Source organism: Phyllostomus discolor, chromosome 2 (assembly GCF_004126475.2).
Source record: "Phyllostomus discolor isolate MPI-MPIP mPhyDis1 chromosome 2, mPhyDis1.pri.v3, whole genome shotgun sequence".
NCBI classification, from domain to species: Eukaryota; Metazoa; Chordata; class Mammalia; order Chiroptera; family Phyllostomidae; genus Phyllostomus; species Phyllostomus discolor.
Genome location: NC_040904.2, coordinates 43358236 through 43377833, shown reverse-complemented (window position 1 = coordinate 43377833; position 19598 = coordinate 43358236). Strand labels below are relative to the sequence as shown.

Genomic DNA, 19598 nt, shown 5'->3' with positions numbered 1-19598 from the left:
GAGATCCCACGGAGAATGGAGCTACCACCATTGTTCCCTCTTGACCCTGCCCTCACAAACAACATCACAATCTAGCAACTGGGGTGCCCAGCCCTGGTGAACACTTAAGGCTCCACCCCTCACTGAAACAGGAGTGACCAGTCCAAAAAAAAAGAGAGAGAGAGAGAGAGAGATGGCTCAAACAGAAGCACAAATCAGTGCCCCAGAACTCATCCTTTTGAGCGACTAAGAGATAGCTAACCTATCAGATGCACAGTTCAAAACACTGGTGATCAGGAAGCTCACAGAATTGGTTTATTTTGGTCGCAAATTAGATGAAAAAATGCAGGTTATCATAAAAGAAATGAAGAAAATGCACAAGGAACCAACAGTGATGGGAAGGAAAGTGGGACTCAAAACAATAGAGCGGACCAGAAGGAAGAGAGAAACAACCAAACAGGAAAGAATGGAGAAATAAGAATTCAAAAAGAACAAGGAGAAGCTTAGGAACCTCCAGGACATCTTTAAACGTTCCAACATCTGAATTATAGGGATACCAGAAGGGGAAGAGGTAGAGCAACAGATTAAAAACGTATTTGAACAAATAATAAAGGAGAACTTCCCCAATCTGGCAAAGGAAATAGACTTCCAGGAAGTCCAGGAAGCTCAGAGAGTCCCAAAGAAGTTGGACCCAAGAAGAAACACACCAAGGCACATCATAATAACATTAGCCAAAGTAAAAATGAAGGAAAGAATCCTAGAAGCAGCAAGAGATAAGGGGACAGTCACCTACAAAGGAGTTCCCATCAGACTGTCAGCTGGTTTCTCAAAAGAGACCTTACAGGCAAGAAGGGGCTGGAAAGAAGTATTCCAAGTCATGAAAGACAAGGACCTATATTCCAGATTACTCTATCCAGCAAAGCTTTCATTTAGAATGGAAAGGCAGATAAAGTGCTTTTCAGATAAGGTCAAGTTAAAGGAGTTCAGCATCACCAAGCCCTTATTTTATGAAGTGTTAAAGGGACTTATCTAAGAAAAGAAGATAAAAAAAATATGTATAGTAAAAGGACAGCAAACTCACAATTACTAACAACCACACCTAAAGCAAAACCAAAAGAAACTAAGCAAACAACTAGAACAGGAACAGAACCACAGAAATGGAGGGCACATGGAGGGTTAGCAACAGGGGAGTGGGAGGAGGAGAGAGGGGGAAAAGGTACAGAGAATAAGTAGCATAGATTGTAGGTAGGAAATAGACAGGGGGAGGGTAAGAATAGTATGAGAAATGTAGAAGCTGAAGAACTTATAAATATGACACATGGACATGAACTAAAGGGGGGGGAAGTGGGTGGGAGAGGGTGTACAGGGTGGAGGGGAGTGAAGGGGGGAATGGAACAACTGTAATAGCATAATCAATAAAATATATTAAAAATACTTAGTTTAATTGTGGTCTAAGAGCAGACATTGTATGATATTTATTCTTTTAAATTTGTGAAGGTGTTTTTTTATGGCCCTGAATGTGGTCTCTCTTGTGTAAGCTAGAGAATATGTAATATGCTGTTGTTGGATGAAGCAGTCTGGAGGTGTCAGTTATACCCAGTTTGTCAGTGGTGCTGTGGAGTTCAGCTACATCCTTCCTGATTTCCTGCCTGTCAGATTTGCCCATTTCTGGTGGAGAGGTATTAAAGTCTCCAGTTGTATTCGTGGTTTCATCTAGTTCTCTCTGCAGTTCTCAGTATGCATTTCAACACACTGTTGTTCATGCATACACATTAAGGATTGTTGTTTCTTCTTGGAATATTGGCTGTATCATCTTTTTTTTGCTCTATATCATTTTACTTCTCTCTGAAGAACTTTTTGTTGATCTGAGACAGTCTTTATTTCTGTTTTCACTTTTGAAGGGTAATTTGACAGGGTACAGAATTATCCTGGTCTGATAATTCCAATCTCTCTACCATATCTGAGTCTGGTTTTAATGTTTGTTCGGTCTCTTCAAATTGTATTTTTTGCCTGTTAGTATGCCTGATAATTTTTTTTGTTGACAGCTAGACATGTGCACTAGCTAAAAGGAATGATGATAAATAGATCTCTAGTGACATAGTCATAACGTATGGGGAAGGGAAAGGTTCTGTAGTCCTATGATTATTAGATCTAAGTGTTCAGTGAGTTTGACCCCAAACTATTAGCTCTCTCTGTGCTTCTCAGTTTGTTTATGTTTGTTTTTGGTTTTGATTTACTCTGTTAGGTGGGATGGGATGTCTGGAAGGGACTGGAGTTGTGTATTTGCCTTCCCCCATTTATGTTAATTAGGTTCTGATAAAACCCCGATAGTTTAGGTTCTGGTAAAATAGTTTTTCTTAAAGGCAGATCTTATTAAGAAGAACAGAATTCTGGCATACTTCAAAGAGTTTCTTTTCCCCTCCTATTGCTGGAGACCCAAGGGGATCTTTCTCCAATATTTACTGTGAGGACCTGATAGCGCTCCTGGATATCACAAAGTGATATTATATTTTTATAATCACAAAGTTTGGGGTCCCTCTATAACTAGATTCCCCCTGGGATTTTTAAGTCTCAGACCTGTCCATACCAAGCCTCTAGCAATTCATCAATTATCCAGGTTCTCCTACTCAGGGACTTGTTTCTGCAGAGGTTCTTTGCTTGTGAATCTGGTAGGTTGTGAATCTCTGGTAGGTTGTGAATCTCTGTATTTGCCTGTCTGTCTCTCCAGTTCTGGGAGCTCTGGTTTGCCCCATGGCTTCATGTCTCTCATGCGTCTAGGAAGAGATGTTGATTCTTCAGGTTTTTAGACCTTTTACTTGTTGCCAGGATAGAATGGTGGCTTAAGTTCCTTATATTTTGGACCAGATACTTGGAAGCCTTCACTTAATTTTGACAATCCACCAATGAACTGTGACCCACAATTTGAAAAACCATTTTAAATTACTGTTGACCCTTGAACAGCATGGGGATTTAGGAGCACTGACCCCACATACAGAGGAAGAATCCATTTATAAGTTTTGGTTCCCCTAAAACTTAACTACTAACAGCCTACTGTGAGGACTGGGAGCCTTACTGACAACATAATAGTCAGTTAACACATATTTGTACATTATATGTGTCATATATTGTATTCTTACAATAAAGTCAGCTATAGAAAAGAAAAATTAAGTAAATCATGAGGAGAAAATATATTTACAGTACTGGGCTGTATTTGTCAATACTGTAAGTTCACATTGACTGTTTATAAGATGAACCATCTGTCAGCACCTGTATCAGTAGTGTCTTATGTGATACAAAACACTGCAGATGTTATACATATTACTAACCCTGGACATTGAAAATGAAAAGATAATTTGAAAAAGATTCACATTTGTTTACAGGTATAACAATTATGTCATTGATAACAAAGAAGCAGCAATATGATAGCTTATGGTAGCTTCATGTTATTGATATGATTGCTTTATAGAAGCCTAGCCTATAATGAATCACAACATTTTTAGGGCATATAGTATTATAGTCATATTTATAATACAGTACTAGAAACACTGTTACGTTTTTTAAAAAAGCATTTACCTGTGATAATCAGTTGATGTACATTTTCTCCAATGAAGAGAGAGAGGCTTACTGTATAGTAATATAATTTTTAAAAGCAAAGTTATAAATTATGTTAAATATCACTCATGCCTATGTAAGGATAGGCTATCTACTTCAATACGAGCCTTCCACATGATGTTCTACATGTTGAATACTTAGGTGATGATGACAAAAATGTCATATAGTTTTTGCTGTACACTTACTAGATTTTCAAAGGAAGACATATGCACAGATAAGTTTATTAACTATAAGCACAGTTACTTACTATTCATTAAGTCAAAGCGGATCGTCATAAAGGTCTTCGTCCTTGTCATCTTCACGTGGAATGGGCTGAGGAGGAAGAGGAAGAGTTGGTCTTGCTGTCTCAGGAGTGGGAGAGGTGGAGAGAAGTGCAAGGGCAGGCAGGAGAAGCAGGCACACTTAGCCCAACTTTATGGAAATACATCATGGTTTCTACCTGGCTTTTCTGCTCTTTCACTTCTCTAAAAATGTTTCTATATGGTGCCAATCCACCTTCCTTGTTCACTTTAGTTTCAGTACTGGTATCGTAGAAGGATCCTTGTTACAAAAAAGTCAAAAGCCGACTTGAATAATCAGCGCCCTTCTGCCCCATTGTCTGATGTCAGCTTGTTTTCTGGCTGTGCCTCTTCCACGCCTTCCTCCCCGCCTGGCACTGGTCCAGAAGCACTCATCTCCGTCAGGTCATCGTCTGTGAATTCCTCCGGTGTGGTATCTGTTAGCTCTAGAATTCCCCCAAGATCAATGTCTTGAAACCCTTTACCCCCCACATTTTTTCTTTTTTGCCATCTGTACAATCTCATGCCTTCCTTGACTGGCCCTGCCGTAAATCCTGTGCAGTCACGCACAACATCTGGACACAGTTTTGTCCAGCAGGAACTTACTCTTCAGGCTTGATGGTCTCATGGCCTTTTCTGTGACATCCATGGCACTTTCAATAGTGTAATCCTTCCAGATTTTCATCATGTTGCCTTTGTAGGGATCCTCTTCCATAGCATTGATAATCCTTTGCATGGAATGCTGTGCATGATGAGCCTTCAAGTCCTTATCACCCCTTGCTCTAGAGGCTGAATTAGAGACATCATGTGGGGGGAAAGTAGACCACTCTGATGCCTTTAGTGTTAACTCACGGGGTTCTGGGTGGCCAGAGTTACTGTCCAGTATCAAAAGAACTTTGAAAAGCAATTCCTTACTGACAAGGTGCTTCCTGACTTCAGGGACAAAGCCTCAATGGGACCAGTCCAGAAAAGGGGTTCTTGTTGCCCAGGCCTTTTATACCAAAAGACAGGCAGCCAGTGTTTATGGGTTCCCTCCCAGGCTGAGGACTAGCAGCTTTATAGCCACAGCATTTAGCTGTGAACCAGATTGCATTTGTACAAAACGATAGAGTTAACCTCTTCCTGCCTTAAATCCTAGTATTTGCTTCTCTTCCTTATTGATAAATGTCCTTTGTGGCCTTTTCCCCCCAGGATAGGGCACTTTCATTTGCATTAAAAACATATTCAGGCAGGTATCCTTTCTCCTCAGTGAGTTCCTCAGTGCCATCTGGGAGCTTGTCTGCTGCCTCTGGTTTGGCAGAAGCTACTTCTCCTGTTATCCTGACAATTTTTAAGCCAAACCTCTTCCTAAAATTATCAAACCATCCTTTGCTGTCATTAAATTCTCCAGCTTTAGAGCCTTCACTATCTTTTTGCTTTTAAGTTGTCATATAATGACTTCTCTTTTTCTGAAACCATGTTAGAGTCCATAGGTATGCCTTTCTTATAGCAATGTTGTACCCACAAAAGCTGCATTTTCAGTATGAGATAAAAAGGTATTTTGCAAAAAATGCTGGCTGGCATAGCTACAATGATGACTTCACAAGTTTTCTTATTTTACAATTATCCTTACACTGGATCCATTTATCTTTAAAAAATTTTTTTTAAATTTATTGATATTAGAGAGAAAGAGGGAGAGAATTTTGAATTTTTGTCATTCCATTTATTTATGCATTCATGGTTGCTTCTGGTATGTGCCCTCACTGGGGATTGAACCTGCAACCTTGGTGTATCTGGACAATGCTGTAACGAACTGAGCTATCTGACTAGGGCTGGATTCATTTACAGTATCTTCTTTAAAATAAATAAAAATAAATTTTTTTACCAGCAATTTTTAGATTTTTGAAGTTTTTAATTGCTGGTAAAAAAAATCTTCAAAAATTCAAATCTTCAAATCTTCAAAAATTTTTCCAATATAGTGATTGAAAGCAATCCTTGCATAAGTGGACCCACGCAGCACAAACCGTGCTGTTATAGGGGCAGCAGTGTGTGAAACTAACTTTAGGCCAAGTGAAAAATCTCAAACAAACACCAAATACTATGCTCCACATTATTTTATGTCTATGATATTCTAGGGAAAAAAACTATAATGACAGAGAGCAGACTAGTAATTGCCTGGGGCCCGGGGAAGGGACCGACTGCACAGGGCACAAGAGAACTTTTTGGATGATGGAAATGTTCTGTATTTTCATTGCGGTGGAGATTACATGACTATATTCAACTGTGAAACTCAATATACTTCTCTTAAAATGGATCATTTTTATACCTTAATAAAGCTGGAGGAAGTTTTATAGTGCTTAATAAAATGCCAATAGATAAGATATTATCAACATAAGGTTTAGTTGCTAAGCAATATTTCAATGGGTCACCAGCAAAAGGACTTTTAAAGAAAATTTCCAAGAGCCCATAATCAGGGAAGAAAGAACTGTGTTTTTCTCCACGGGGTTGGAGCGAGACAGGCTGCCACGGGGGCGGTTGCCCGAGATCTGGGTGCACTGAGCAGCGCAACACCTGCCTGGGCAGCCGGGGCCTCGCTGCTGTGGCAGCTCCGACTGGTTCATACCTGGAGCTTACCCTTTGCTCAAAGCCCCAAACATATTTTTCTGTTGCAAACTTTCTCGTGGCTCCCTACTTTTGACTGCGAATCATTTGCTGCTACACGTGGGATGTTTTCTTCATGAAATACATAGTACCAGTGAGTGAAGGAAGTGGTAAAACTGTGATACATCATGGGCATTTTAATTTGCTACTGACTATATGCTTCTGAAATGTAACCGTTGTATTTTATCTTGTAGGAACTGTGGAGTTTATTATGGACTCACAACACAATTTCTACTTCATGGAGATGAATACAAGGCTGCAGGTGGAACATCCTGTTACTGAGATGATCACAGGAACTGACTTGGTGGAGTGGCAGCTTAAGGTGAGAATATTTTTTCTATTAAACATCAGTCTTGAAACCACTTACCTGCTGGTCTCCTAGAAAAAGGTGTCATTTTGGATAAGGGTTCAATTCTTGGTGGTTATGATAAGAACAGGAAAATGGGAGGTTAAATGAAAGTGACACTGCATTGGATGCTATGACATTATTGTCACTTCATGGACACAGACTCCTAATGTGTTAATTACCATTATTCCCCATGAGGCACGGGGCAGCCAGCAGGAGCTGCTGCCACTGAGGATGGCTTGTGACCACGTAATATCAGCACCGAAGCCTTGTGCTATACCCCAGGCCACATCTCTCTGAGCCAGGGCGTCGCTGGATTATGGAGGCAGGACAAATGCAAGCCCAGAGGAAGTGAGCTGAGACAGAGTTGGGAAGGAAGAGCCTAGGGAATGGTCTTGACCAATAGAGTGGTCCGTGAGACTCAGACTGTTGCTGCCCATGGTGGTGTGACGCCTGTGGAGGGGTCTTCAAAGCAGTTCTGGCCTTGCTGTGACATGCCTGCTGGTTTTACAGAGGTGTAAGGCCACCACTGTTCCTTTATTATCGGTAGCATGAGAAGCACTGACCTAGACCAGCCAGCGTTCCACAAAGCATTTTATTTCCAATATTATTAATAGCTTAGTGAGTTTTTCCCTTTATTGAAAACAATAGATCATGTCTCAGCCTTCTTTTTTTAAATATAAAGAAAGTGTTTTAAGCCATATGAATAATCTTTTTTAAAAGATTTTATTTATTTATTTAAGAGAGGGGGAAGGGAGGGAGACAAAGAGTGAGAGAAACTTCGATGTGAAGGAGAAACATCAATCACTCGCCTCTCGTACACACCTGATGGAGAACCAGACCTGCAGCCCAGGCGTGTGCCCTGCCCGGGAATCAAACCCGTGACCTTTCGCTCTGTGGGGCAGCACCCAACCAAGTGAGCCACACCAGTCAAGGCGAATAGTCTCAATCTCTCTGAGATTCTTCGTTCTTTATATATCCTGAATCTAAATTGCTTTTTTCATGCTGTGATGCTGAAGTCTTGATTGTTTTGATAATTTCTGTCTTTTCAGAACTCCTGTGGACAATAATACGATGTTCCTTTTGCTATTTCCTTAGGGATGATTGGTGGTTTTAATTGAGCCAAAAGATTCTTCTGGGCCTCTATAACCTTGGGAGCTAATGAAAAGCAGGCACATCAGGCTAGTAAGTGTTAGTGGGTGTCAGGAAAACTGTAGTGGATTTAGAAACTTCTGGAAAGAGTGCTTATGTTTCCAGAATGTAAGGAAAAGGAAGATTTTTTTTTCTGAAACAGTAGCCCAAGAGAGTCCTGAATCTTGAAATCATGGAGGATAAAAGGGTCCTAAAGAAGATGACACGGAGTTCATGGTTTGAAACAATATGCCATAATGTCATCAATTCAGTCCATTTTCCTTTTATTCCTTCTTGCCGTGGTTCCTGATTTTTCTTCTTTACATATTTAAAGCAATGAAACCTTTGCTTTTGTTTTACACTTACCTGTTTAGCTCAGTGTTATGCTAGGTTATTTCAGTGTCTTTCCCTGAGATCTTTTGGTATCTCAGCTTGTCATTTTCTCATCTTGGAGGAAAAGTTAAGGGACGTGTGACAGCAAGTCCTCCGATAGCCTTTTCCAAATTACACTAGTTAGTTAGAGATTTGTATTTACATAATGGCTAAAATTGTCATTATAGCAATGATAAACAGTAGTCGTCATCTGTTTGTAATCTGGTGCCGTGAAATATATATATAAACACAATAAACCTGGAAAACCATTATGTCCCCCTTTCTGAGGAACATAATGCTTTGCTTTACAACTCACTTGCTGATTAAAATTAAAGATATGTCTAATGTCACACTTTACCCGTAGCTTTCAATATAGTCCTGAACACCAACTAATATTTACTATTAAGAAAAAAAGACTGATTTGAGTGATAATGGTTTACATGAAAGCTGAGACTACAGTGCCAGAAAGAAATCTTAGTTTCAATTATAGTGGAAAAAACACTGATTTTTATATTTATAATTGTCGGCAGTTTTCCTGCATTCTCTATTTTAAAAATCTAGAGCTCCATTGTAATTCATACTTTCTTTTCAAGCTGCATCTGTTTTTAAATCTCTTTTTAGCTTTCACCCAATACTGAAAGGAGTGAATAAAGTGATTTTTATTTGGCTTCATTGTAAAGTCCAAATGTACATTTTACATAGAAAAGGGAGGACCCCCATCTTACTAGTTTTGCAGGTGCTTTAAGGTGGGTTTTTTAAAAGAAGTATGTACTCTTCGATCACTAGATTGCAGCAGGAGAGAAGATTCCTTTGAGCCAGGAAGAAATAACTTTGCAAGGCCATGCGTTTGAAGCTCGGATATATGCAGAAGACCCTCACAATAACTTCATGCCAGGGGCCGGACCACTGGTGCATCTCTCCACGCCACCAGCAGACGTGTCCACTAGGATCGAAACTGGAGTCCGGCAAGGTGAGCCGGAGTAAGACAAAAGGTCTCTTTGAACTTTTAGTGCATTATTATTTTCAGACAGGGTCGTTTCCCTGTGTCTTATGGAAATGTCTAGTATGTTTTAAAATAAAGGATTTAATTCATTTCCCAGTAATCTTTATTTTTTCCTTCTGGAATAGTTTTTTTTTTTTTTTAAAGAATGACTAGTAATTTTAACCAATTACTTGGTCAAACCTAAGCAACAAATATTTTGTGTGCATTGTTTTATATTTTTACTTTGCCTGGTTCCCAAAATGATTTAAGGTGACCAGTATTCACTGTGCTTAAGGTACTCTGCCTTCAAGTCAAGCTGGAGAATTAATATATAAACAGCATAAGCTAAACAATAATAAAAGAAATTTAAAAGTAAAATGATAGCAGTACCAGAGCTATCGCAGTTCAGCATGTGATTAACAACAATGGTCGTAACTAGCAATTATTTCGCACTTACGTGCAGGTGCTGTTCTAGGTGACATTTTTTTTATAAAGCCTCCTTTAACCAGGAGAACTACCCTGTGAGTAGGCATTTCTATTACCCCCATTTTCTAGACGAGGGAACCAGGACACAGAGAAGGTAAGTGATGCCCAAGATCGCCCTTGCAGCCGAGACTCAGCCCCTGGCAGTCTGGCTCCAGAGTCCGAGCCCTGGGCCTCCACTGCCTCTTGCCGCCTTGACTTTGGCTGTAGAGAAGCTGTGGCAGTTCTCAGGGCTGGGACATGATGTTAGGCACTGTTCTGAAGAGGGCGTCTAGAGTGGATTGGGGTAGGCAGATTTAACAGCATAAAGGAAAGCAAAGAGAAGAGAACTGAACTAAGGTATGTTTGGAGAACTATAACCAAATCGCATATCTGGGAAAATGGTTCAGGGCAGAAGGTAGTTGGAGGTGTGGCTGGGGCAGGCGCAGGCTGAGAGCAAATCATATAGGGTCTTAGAAGCCACAGTGAGGAGGAATTCGGGCTTCTTGATGATAAATTTGCCACATTCTGGTAGCTCTTGGCGAAACTGCAGCAAGATCTGGTAGTAAATTTTTACCTTAACAGCAGAACATCTTGGAAAGAAAAGAGGACCCTTGCAACAGAAAAGAAAACCCTGTATGGCAAGCAGAGTTTGCTGCGTTAATTTAATAAAGGCGCTTACAGGATAATAGGTGTAACTCTGAGAAGGACTCCCAGGTTCACATCTTTAAAGATTTTTATTTATTTTATTTTTAGAGAGAGGGGAAGGGAGAAGAAAGAGAGGGAGAGAAACATTGATGTGTGAGAGAAACATCAATCAGTTGCCTCTTGCACTAGCTCCAACCGGGGAGCAACCCGCAATCCAGGCATGTGCCCTGACCAGGAATTGAACCGGAGACCTTTTGTTGTGTGGGACAAAGCTCAGCCAGCTGAGCCACACTGGTCAGGGCCAGGTTCTCATCTTGACACTGGGAGTCAAGTCCGAGTCAGTCTAGTCCAAGAAGCGTCCCCCAACACTCCAGTGTTCCCTCAGCCCCTTGGGCATTCCTCAGACATCACCCTCATGATATTATCTTACAGTACTCTATTCCTCGTCTAGTTTCTCCATCAGATTGTAAGGTTCTTAAGGGAGGGACCGTCTTCTATGTTATATATATTTGTAGCACTTGCTCAAGCCTAGGCCTAGAAAGTGCTCAGTATGTTAGTGGGTGGGTGGATGGGTGAACTTTATAAGGGAGTGTAATCCAGCCCCTTGGTCTTGTATATGAAGGCCCTGGGTTTCAGAGGGCTGTGGTGACCTGCCAGGATTACAACAAGGCTCTAGAACAGGAGGTATTATTATGTACCTTTTGCCCTGAACTGTTTTCTAACCAGCGATTCAGATTCTTGTTCTCTAACTGTAGTAGTAATGATGGCTGCTATTTGTTTATCGGCTCAGCCAGGTATGGTGCTTGGCACTTTATTGTCAATCCTCCCAATGACTACAGGACAGAGGAATCATTGTCCTTATTTATCTGATGAAGACAATCGGGCGGAGGGATGGGCATGCCAAGGGCAGAGAGGTTGTGATGTGAGAGTTAGAGGGGCTCTGCCCTGACTTCCATGGAGAAGGGAGGATGGGGAACCAGCCTGGGAGTCACTGAATCACAGAATTTGGGTCCTGCTGCTCTCGGGTGGACACACCCCCCTTAGACATTTGCTAAGCTTTTAAATCCCTCTGAGCTTCGGTTCCTCATGAATGAGATGGTGGTAACAATACCCATCCTGCAGTGGTTTGTGAGAGTTAAGGGTGAAGCGTACATAAAGCCCCAGCAGAATGGCTTGCTTGTCATGCTCTGTCCCTTTGGTTCTGACTTGGAGTGGTTTTTGTGGTTTTTCGATTTCAGGAGATGAAGTATCAGTGCACTATGACCCCATGATTGCGAAGCTGGTCGTGTGGGCTGCAGACCGCCAGGCGGCGCTGACAAAACTGAGGTACAGCCTTCGTCAGTACCACGTGAGTGACCTGGGGCCGCGCTGGTGGCCCCGATCCTCCCTGTGTCTCTGTAGCCGAGTGTGTCTGTCACAAGTGGTCAGCCCTTCTCCTTGTCAACCTATTTCCACCAAGTACCCGTATATCACTAACAAAATAATTTTACCTGGGAGAATTTCCCAGGGGTTTGAGGACTTTTCAGTTTCAGCCAGAAAAGAAAGCTTGCAGGGCTGAACCTGTTAGTGTCAGTGTTGTGCTTCAGTGAAATCCGACAGGAAGGTCCTCTTCCTCCTGTAAATAAGGCGAGCGACCCAAGTGTGGCCTACTGTCTGGTGTTACTGCATTTTGCTGTATATAATGTGCACTTTTTTGCCCAGATTTTTTGAGGGAAAAAGAAGGATGTGCATTGTATGTGGGTATAATGATTACATACCATGGGTATAATAACCCCGTGTATGATATGCACAAAATGTGGATGCGCATTATACATGGCAAAATATGGTATTTTCTCCAAAGGAAAATAATTTTGTTCAGCACCGTCAGTTCGATAGTTTGGCACTTTCCCGCAGCACATTAATTTTCTTGGTGCAGAAAGACCCATGCCAGCTGATTTACCTTCATGGAAGGATTTCTGATCACCCCATGATATTCTGATTATTCTATGTCATTGCTTTCATCGAACCTCTGATCTCTGTGCTTCCACCCGCACTGGCCTCCTTGCCATTCCTCAGATGCATGGCATGGAGCCTGGGTCCCCGTTTTCTCCTCCAGGGTGTTCCTCCCCAGGTGACCACAGGACTCTCTTCCCCCACCCCCAGCTGCTGCTCACCTCCTCAGAGTCCTTACAAGGCTGCCCCATTTAAAAGTGGCCCTTTGCTGTTCTCTGTGCCCTGAGCCAGACTGATTTTTCTTCACACCTGACACTGTATTAGAATTTTGTGTATAGACATTGTTTATTTTCTTTCTCTACAATGTAAGCTCTGTGAGAGTAAGGACTTTGTGTGTTTTGTTCTTCACTGTGTTCCCCAGTATCTCAATCAGGGTTTGGCACCTGAAAGGTGCTCAGTAAATGGCAAAGGAATGAGTGATTGAATAAATGAGTGAATGAGCTGTGGCTGGTGTGCTCAGTGGATAGAGTGCTGGCCTGTGAACCAAAGGGTTGCTGGTTTGGTTACCAGTCAGAGCATGTGCCTGGGTTGTGGGCCAGGTCCTCATTTAAGGGCATGTGAGAGGCAACCACCCATGGCGTTTCTCTCCTTCTCTTTCTCCCTCCCTTCCCCTCTCTCTAAAAATAAATAAATAAAATCTTTTTAAAAAATTTAAATGAGTGAATGAATGAACAAATGAACAAATAAACTTGAGTCTGACATAGCTGCTTTTACCCTTGATTTCATTTATTGGGTTAAGTTTTACACCTTTTGTATTTTTATATCAGTGTGTAAAATCCAACTTTTAGTTTTGAAAGGAAGGTCTTTCAAGGTCATTTAATCCTATCCCACCTCCAGTGTAGTAATCCTGACCTCTGTTTTGGGAGTGTTCTGAGTGGTGGGTCTTTAAAATCTTGCATGTAAATCTCATTTAAGTTTCTTAACATTTACCACTTTCCTAACCTGAGTCAATTAAATGTCTTCTTGACACCACCTACACTAACAGTATTGCCTGCGGCCTCTTTATCTCTTTATCACAGCAGAATGTAGTTTTCAGTGTTAAGTCCAGATATGTAGTAATGGTGAAGTGGGTTTTTTTTTTTTTAATTTTATTTGTTTTCCTGAGAGTTGTCTATGGTAGATAATACTTAGCAAAGGGGGCAGAAGCCATACAGATGTTTTCCTGAATGATTCCCCACTCACTGGGGACACGGCTCTGTTCTCTTTCCAGATTGTCGGGCTGCACACCAACATCGACTTCCTCCTCAGCCTGTCCGGCCACCCGGAGTTTGAGGCTGGGAATGTGCACACTGACTTCATCCCTCAACACCGAGACCAGCTGTTGCCCAGTCAGAAGGCTGCAGCCAAAGAGTTTTTATGCCAGGCAGCTCTGGGCCTCATCCTCAAGGAGAAAGCACTGTCTGATGCTTTCAAAGTCCAGTCACAAGGTACAGAATGCATGTCTGTTTCCTCTGCTTGTTGAGATTTTATGAATCATTATTGAACATGCTTTTCTTTCTTTATGCCACACTTGCCTCCCTTTCCTTCTCTCAGCATGTGACACCATCCTCTGCTAATGTGCTTTTTAGGATGAAGTAGAGCTCTTCACATATTCTGGATGCACCCCATAAATGCTTTGCAACCCTTTAAATATAACTTAGCTAATCACCTAACAATGCAGAGATGCATCTCTTTTCATCCAAACACTAGTTCTTGCCTCAGCCCATGCTGATCCCTTCCAGCCTCGTCTACCCACCGCTCCTTGTGGCTGACTCGCAGCCTGTGTACCTGCAGCAACTCCCAGGTCCTGGCGGCTGAAGGCATGGCACTGGAGACTCTCAGGTTCCTTTAGGTTACCTGTGATTTATTGTTCAGTTATTTCCTCCTTTCTTTTTCCATTCTGTAACCAAATTTCTTACAACTGAAGACCTAGGTACCTCATCGTGTCACAGAACCTGAGCATGGGAAAGACTATGACAGAGTCCCCCTGACTGCCACATGGCGCATCCCTGCGTCCACATCCCCACCAAGTCATCGCTCAACTTCCTAATGCGTCCCGAAGCTGGAATTCATGATGAGAATTCATTAGCTTATTACATTTTCAGTCAGTTCTCCTTTAAAAAGTTCTTGCCTCGAAGCTGAGCAAGATCTGAGCTCTCCCAGACTTGCTCCATAATGTTTGCTTAAGGTAACTCTGACCTTTGGAGCAAATAGGGGGGAAAAATAAATCTATTCATCTCTTTAGTATTGTTAGGATTAATATATTATAAGATCCCATATTAGGATCATTAACTTCTAGATTCATTCAAGAAAGTTACATTGAAAGCTTAAAATATACCTAGTTACATCTTTAGATTTGTGTCCCATCCTCATTTTGTCCTGTTACTACATTAAAGGAAATGCATCTAAATGTGCCCCTGATGTTGATCTTAAGCCTGTAGCATTTTAAAACTGTAGTGTCCTCTTACTCTCACCTTTTTAAAAAAATATATAGCCAGCACAGATATGAACTTCAGGATAAACCACTTCGATTTCACTGTGTTGTAGCTTCTGGGTCTTGTCCGACGGAGGGTGCGCACTCAGACCTCCCGAGGCAGCAGCGGCCGCGTGGGGGAACAGCGGAGGCCAGGCGGGAGGGCGCTAGTGAGTGGCGGAGATCTGGGAGACCTGGATGCAGCAGCCCGTCAAAAGGGGTGTCCATTGCACAGCTTACCCCCCCAGAGGGTGACAGTTTAGGCTGCAAAGATTCTCATCTTTTAAGAAAAGTTGGGCCCTGGCTGGCGTAGCTCAGTGGATTGAGCTCAGGCTGCGAACCAAAGCATCGCAGGTTCGATTCCCAGTCAGGGTACATGCCTGGGTTGCAGGCTATGGCCCCCAGCAACCGCACATTGATGCTTCTCTCTCTCTCTCTTTCTCCCTCCCTTCCCTCTCTAAAAATAAATAAATAAAATCTTAAAAAAAAACAAACTTAAAAAAAAAGAAAAAGAAAAGTTGGGATTTTTCATATGAAATTTCCTGAGATGTAAATCAAAATATCTAATTTAAATGTAAAGCAATGAGAGGAGCAAAGGAAACATATTTGAGCTGCCAGCATAGGAACTGTGTTTTCTGTTTCCTTTTGCAAGGCATAAATTTAGTAGGCTTGATGTTCATGAATTTATTGTTGATTTTTTTTCTAGATCAATATTCTCCCTTTGCATCCAGCAGTGGAAGAAGACTGAATATCTCTTACACCAGAAACCTGACTCTTAAGGATGGTGGAAACAGTAAGTAATGTTTTATTAGAAGAGAAATGTACTGCACAGACGTATATCACAAATACCTGGGAAAATGGATTCAACCGGGCCACATTCAGTCAGTTGCATATTTTTTAGGATCCCTGATCTAAACATTGGAAGGAGGTATGCCTGAATGATAGAATTGATTGGCTCTAGGTGGTACAGTTAATGATTTTTATTTTTCTTCATTACACCTTTTCTATATTTTGTAAATATTCTAAAAATAGGTCATAAAATTTGCATAACAAAATGACTGAAATAAAATTTTCCAAAATTTTAGTGAGGACACCATTGGGTGGCAAGATGTCTTTTTCTTTTTAAGAGAGAGAAGGCAGGAGGGAGAGACAGACAGACATCAATGTGAGAGAGACACATAGACTGGTTGCCTCCAAAACACACCCCAAACGAAGATAGAACTCCCAGCCTAGGCATGTGCCCTGGCCTGGAATTAAACCGACAACCTTTTGGTCCTAAGAACGATGCTGCAACCAGATGAGCCACGTGGCCTAGGTTGGTGGTGGGATTTCAGGCAATATTTTTTCCCTTGCTTCTTTGTACTTTCTGTACTTTCTTTGCTTTGCCATTTTTCTTCAGCAAGAATATATAATATTACTTCTATTTTTTAATTTCTTTTTTCCCTTCCTTCCCTTCCTGAGGATGTATTACATTTTTTTTTTTTTATTGATTTTGAGAGAGACAGAGAGAGAGAAACATTGATTTGTTGTTCCACTCATACATGCATTCTTGGTTGATTCTTGTATGAGCCTTGACCAGGGATCAAACCCGAAGCCTTGGTGTATAGGGACAACGCTGTAACTAAGTGCACTACCCGGTCGGGGCTGTATTACTTTTAAATAAGAAAAACAACGTCCAAAGCTACTGCAAGGAGGGAAGATTACCCACTACTCAGGCCATATTTCAGGTGGAAGTGGGTTACTAAAGAGCTGTAATTTATTAAGTGCCTTATCACCTGTAATTTTTATCTTCACAACTTGATAAGAGGGAGTCGCCGTTACACCCATGTGTGACTGATGGAACAGGCACAGCAGGTGCAGTAACTTACTCAAGACTACGAAGTGGCAGAGCCGAGATTGACACCTCATCTTTCTGACCCTGATTCCTCTGCTATTCCCACCACTTTCCCAGTGGCAAGTTGAATTTTTATTGCAGGCTAATTTGAGTAGGCTCAGGGTATGGGCTGATTTATTATTATAAGTGATACCTAAGGCATAGGAATTTGTAAACTTTTGGCTGGACCTGTGAACCAGAGGGACCAGAATCATGTGAGCGCTGGGGGCTGTCTCCCACTGCTACAGTACAGTTTGCATGGGAAGCCAGAGGGGTGCAGAGTCAGAGCTGGGAGGCCCGGGTAACCCTGAAGCTGAGGTATCAGTGAACTGTGACAGCTCCGTTATAAAAACATGCCTACCATGTAGAACAGAGTCTTCCTGCCAGCTCATCACAGGACCTTCCTCTTTACCTCGATTCTGTGTAGGCGTCCACTCACTTCTCAACAAATTCTTTGTTCACACAAGTCAGTTGGGTTATAGCTCTTTAGATACCTTGTCATCCTGAGCCTAGATGGTCGTTCCCTTAAGTGCACTGACTACTTGGAAAGAAAGTTTGCGAGCATCTCTTGTAGCAGTAGCATTCTGCAAACAGTTAATCTATCCATTTTATGTTGGTGTATTTATTCATTTTATCCTTAAAAAAACCCAAAATGCAAAAGTATCTTACTGTAGATTAAATATGCTGAATACAGATATCAGCAGAAATAAAATTTTAGTGGCCTCTTCAACCTAAATTAAACAGAACAGCCTGTGTGACTATAATTCAGAGGAGCTGACTGTATCATTTGGCCTGGATCTCCACTGAGGTGCCAAGCAGTGTTTTGAATTATGTTGCATTTCTTGGGATTTTTTTTTTAATTTAAAAAATAAATATACAGTTGAAAAGCCAACATGATCACTGTTTACTACTTCCTCTTGGCAGTATTTTTCGACAATAATCCAGGTCAGAATGCAACAGCTTTCAGAAATGCTGTGCTAATCAGCAGTCTGCAGTCGAGTAAGAGAGTGCCCCAAACGAGAACCCTCAGGGTCCAGAAGCGTTCATGAATCTCAAGTCAAGCCAGCTCTTAATGATCTCAGGGAGAGCGACCAAGTGCTTTAAAAAGTCAAGACTTGAAAGATGCTCTCTATGTTACCAGTGGCCATGTCTCACAGAACCCTGTCCTGCCCTCAATAATAATGTAGTAGCCGAGATTTATTGTTTGGTATATGTCAGATATCGTGGTAAGTGCTTTCCATGAATTATTTCCTTTGCATTTTCAGAACAGGCCAATGAAATTGGTGTTGTTATTGGTGTCACCTTTATAAAACCTTTATAAAAGGCTTAGCAAGAATTATAATTTCTTTAAAATCACACAAAAAGTAATTGGTAGAGCCAGAGTTTGAACTCACACTTTAGGGTACATGTGCTTACCTAACACTGCATCATGCTAAACTTTCAAACCTTGTTAAATCTACAAGAAAATGCTCAAGATTCTATTGTGGGGGTCAGGAGCTATCTGGGGGAAGGAGGAACAAGTTGGGGTACCCTATAACATATAAAAGAATTTAGACCTTTTCTGGCAGTGTCTTTACTATGATTCTATTGGCATTTATGTCACTTAAATTCTTTTCATATTTCATAAATTGAAAGAAAACTGACCTGGGGTAATTGGATGTATTTTCTCTTAAAATGGGTTAAACATATTGACAAGATAGATGGTGGAGAAGTTTTGTTCATTTATACATTCAATACAATGTCCTTGAAGAAATAGATATTCTCAATAATGTGAAGAAGAGAATAAAGATGTCTTTGTCCCTGTATTTTACTCTTAAGGAGTTTACCACTTGGCAAAGGAGGAGCATGTTTGTTGGGAAGATGGATGGCATAGTGGTTAATAATGCAGGCCCTGGACTCAGACGGCATGGGTTTGAATTCTGGCCCCCATGTGTTCTGTGGCTCTTGAGTGAGTCGCATGTTCTGTGTAAGCATCAGGTGTCTTCAGCCGTACACGGGCATGGTCGTGGTCATTGCTTCCTTGTGTTGTTGCAGATATTAAATGAAACAACACATGCAGAGCACTTAGCTCATTGAATGGCATACAGCAAGCAGTGAACAGACATTAGCTGTCATCATCATCATCGTTGTCATTAAGCCATCCCCTTGCCACTATTGAAAGAACAAGTAGATATGTGTGTCGCATGTTAATTGCAATAAAGTTGGTTGCAGAACAACATGTATAACAATGTCCTACTTTTATAAAAGGAAAAGACAAACTCGAATATGTATTTTGAAAGGTCTGAAAGGATTCACATGTTCAAGTGTTGAACAATACTTATATCTGGGCAACAGAGAGGATGTTCAGGCCTTGTAAACATCTTTATTTTTGCAATTTAAAAAAAAACCAATAAGGAGAAAAAACACTGTATAATACACTGGATGAGTGGAGAATCCAAATGGTGTTTAAATGCAGAAGTGATTTACATGTAATTCTCCGTGCAGAAATGTACGGAGGAGAGAGGATTCATTCCACCCAGACAGGCTCTTACCCAGTGAGCACGATGTGAGCGAGGGGTGAGGTTTCAGCTGGAGGGGCCTGAGCAAGAGGCACAGTGAGGGGAAGGGTGGAGACACATATGGAGAATATTAATTGGCCCGTTTTCCTATTTGGTGGGACACAGGGCTATGTGATGAGAATGGTGGGAAGTAAGTCAGAGTTTGATACTCTCAATACAAAACCAAGTACCGGTACTTTGAATGGGATAGGCAGGTTCTAGGAAGCATCCGCTGGAAGGGTTGGCACAGGCTGCAGGAAGCCCTGGCAGGACCTCCTCAGAGCTGGCCAGGCC

The 19598-nt window shown here is 41.5% G+C and overlaps 1 protein-coding gene across 1 annotated transcript in view; it reads left to right on the top strand.

Moving 5' to 3' along the window:
- The window catches only part of MCCC1 (methylcrotonoyl-CoA carboxylase 1), a 58896-nt gene that overhangs the window by 30675 nt on the left and 8623 nt on the right, over positions 1-19598 (top strand). Inside the window, exons 10-14 of the mRNA XM_028505050.2 lie at positions 6704-6831; positions 9145-9328; positions 11689-11798; positions 13653-13869; positions 15601-15687. Coding sequence (XP_028360851.1) covers positions 6704-6831; positions 9145-9328; positions 11689-11798; positions 13653-13869; positions 15601-15687 — 726 coding nt within the window. The remainder of the gene's footprint in view (positions 1-6703; positions 6832-9144; positions 9329-11688; positions 11799-13652; positions 13870-15600; positions 15688-19598) is intronic.